General features: G+C 48.0%; 1 protein-coding gene across 5 annotated transcripts in view; it reads left to right on the top strand.

Annotated features, from left to right (window-relative positions):
• The window catches only part of LOC147253913 (amine sulfotransferase-like), an 11,318-nt gene extending 8,770 nt beyond the window's left edge, over window positions 1-2,548 (top strand). For all 5 annotated transcript variants that reach the window (XM_086219268.1, XM_086219265.1, XM_086219267.1 and 2 more), the window contains one exon: window positions 874-2,548. In XM_086219268.1, coding sequence (XP_086075394.1) covers window positions 874-983 — 110 coding nt within the window. In that variant the 3' untranslated portion in view covers window positions 984-2,548. The remainder of the gene's footprint in view (window positions 1-873) is intronic.
• Window positions 2,549-2,894: the final 346 nt, after the last annotated feature.

Below are 2,894 nucleotides of genomic sequence, written 5' to 3'. Positions count from 1 at the left end.
AAGAACATCTCACTGGATCGCACATTGAGAGGCAGACGCATGAGCAGGGTCGCTCCAGGATCATGGAAGTATGAACACCATCAGCTTCAACAGAACCCACAATCAGGCCCTAATCGTTTGACTCTGATCGTTAAAGTGCGTAATTAACCCTCAGATGTCCCGACACGCCCAGTCCAGTTTGACGAGTAGGCGGCTGTGGTCTGGCGGGAGCTAACAAGCTAGCGTTAGCTCGCCATCTCCGAATGCTCAAGTCTTGTTTTAGCGGGAGTGCGTTAAGTCTGGTCCCGTAACGACTGCGAAGCCTGCTGCCATTTTACCACGGCGGCGCCTACAGAGGCTCCTGCTGCTGGCGACGCTGATGGAATCAGTGCTCCAGGTGTTTTAGGGATTTGTTGGACGTAAAGGAGACTCCTCAACGAACACTTCAGCGTTTGCATCCATGCAGACATGCCAGTGACAGCCAGAAGGCTAGTTTTCACCAAACGCTCCATAAAACAACAGGTCCTTCCACATCATGACCCGTCGCTCTGAAGGTCTGAGCCAGGAGGAAACATGGCACAGTACAAAACCAGACAGTAATGCGAAATCTATTAGCAAATGAAATATGTAGCAGGATAATGTGAGTATGAGGCGCTAGCTCATGCAGCAAGGCTCTCTGTGACGCATTCACGTGCTCTTTTCTGCGTAGTACAGGTTTAGCTAGTTTGGATGTGAAGTTGCCTTTAAATTTCATCCTAAATGGATGAAACTGAACTTGATGAACATCCAGAGTTGAACGTGTGAAATGGGAGGGACGGTGGATGGATGGATGGATGGATGGATGGATGGAGTGACGACAGCGCTCTCTCTCCTTGTCCCCACGTGTGGCTCCAGGAACCATCGGCGACTGGAAGAATCACTTCACTGTGGCCCAGAATGAGACGTTTGACAAGGTCTTCCAGACGGAGATGAAGGACTTTCCTCTGTCCTTTATCTGGGACTGAGACCATCCCGTGATCAGCAGTCCGTCTCATGACCACAAAAAAGAAGGAGCTACACAAAGAAGAACACACATACACACACGTACATATCAATGTATATATGTGTGTGTGTGTGTGTGTGTGTGTGTGTGTGTGTGTGTGTGGCTGGAGCTTCTCAAACACTTTGCTATACTGAAAATATATGATGTTCTTGGCCAAACACAATATTTGTATGTTTTAATGTCTCACTTCATGAAACTAGAATTGTCCAAAGCAGCTTTCTGCAGATTTTTAGGCCTTGCAGGCATCTTTGGCTTCCAGTCGTTTCACTTTATTATTTCTATTCTTGTCTATGCAAAGCTGCCCAGAGATCCTGCTTCTGGTTTTGCAAGGAAGTATGTTAGCATCTTGACGTAGCTGTAAGGATCCTCCTTTTCTTCTCATTTAGTCTCTTTCAGCGTTCATGTCAGACGTAACTGTAGCCCAGGCTCCACCGGTTTTCGCAACATTTCGTGTTCTTCACCTCCGGGTGGACTCAGTCAGCCGCCGACCCTCATCGGAGAGGCTGCTTGCTGAACAGGGACCTTCTGGGTGGAGGCCTTCAGGTTGAGGCTCCACATGCCGTACACAAGCCTTGGAACAGAAAAGGTCTCTCTCTGTTTTCTGTTGTCTGGCAAAGGTATTTTTCTTTCTGCCACCTCACCAAACGCTTTGATGAAATGTATTGTCAGCAAATCTCTACATTTGTCACTTATTTCCCCACATATTCATTCGATTTATGACAGTGAAGAACAATGACACTCGTTTGACTGCAAATGACCAAAATGATGCCTGTGGAGGTCAGATCAGTGATGCTGGGACTTCCTGGAGGGACATGAAAAGCTTCTGTTTATGATGTCCATGTTTTCGCTCTCATCAACCCTCCAGACTCACCACGTGTGCTTAGTGAGAGCGTGTTGTCGGCGTCAAACTGCAGAGGGACACACCTCCGCTGTTGACGTGAGATCACGTCCACTCCTCAGCCGAACTCCAACTGGGACTTATGATTCCTCTCACACTTGGACAGAGCCGAGGCCAAAGATTCAGTTCTGTTTTCAGACACGTGTGCTGCCATTTAACCCCTCGTTTGACAACCAGTACACTGGGAATCAGTCAGCCAGTCACGTCAGGAGGCAGGAGTGAAGGGAGGGTTCCAGAGCGGAACAGCAGACAGGAGAACCTCGCATTATCGCACTGTGGGCCACAAAACGATGACAAATGATTGTAACAGTGACCTGCAAAACAAACACCTCTGCAAATGATGGTTTTCAGCATTAGAATTCCTCTGGACGTGTATTAACACTGTGTATTCATGTGTATTGATCAGTAGAGACGATCACTTGCGTATATTCATGTGAGCACATCTGTTTGGATCAGGTGTTCCAGCTGTTGGGAAATGGAAGTGAGTGTGAGGGGGAACTGATCTCCCTGTGACACAGCAGTTGGGAGGTTGTGCTGTCAGCCGCCGATGTGGGCTCTCATTCTGGTGTGATCACATGTTGTCTGATGTCATTTACATTTTTATATTAAACTTGATTTTATCCTGGAAATGTTTCTGTTTGTGTGTTTGTGTTGAAGGAGCACGGCAACTTTTCAGGAAAGTCTCTGTCCATCGTCTCCAGAACCAGACAAGACGGGTCAGATAGACTTTTCTCTCCAACCTTCTTTCCTCCATTGATGTAACCGTGTGTGTGCGTGTGTGTGTGTGAGAGAGTGTGTGTGTGTGTGTGTGTGCGTGAGTAAACATCAGCACGAGCTACTTGGAGTGATCCTCCTCGTCCTGTCTGACCGTGTCGGCCGGGATTTGTGGCGTCGGTCGGTTTTCGTTGAGCGGCGTGTTGAGTTGCTGAGTCACTGCTCCCAGTCAGGAAAGGAGCTCTGGCTAAAATAACAATG

This window comes from Aulostomus chinensis, chromosome 11 (assembly GCF_037954235.1).
Source record: "Aulostomus chinensis isolate RoL2024-O1b breed Wild chromosome 11, RoL_Achi_v1.0, whole genome shotgun sequence".
NCBI classification, from domain to species: Eukaryota; Metazoa; Chordata; class Actinopteri; order Syngnathiformes; family Aulostomidae; genus Aulostomus; species Aulostomus chinensis.
This window is presented reverse-complemented; position numbering and strand designations above follow the sequence as displayed.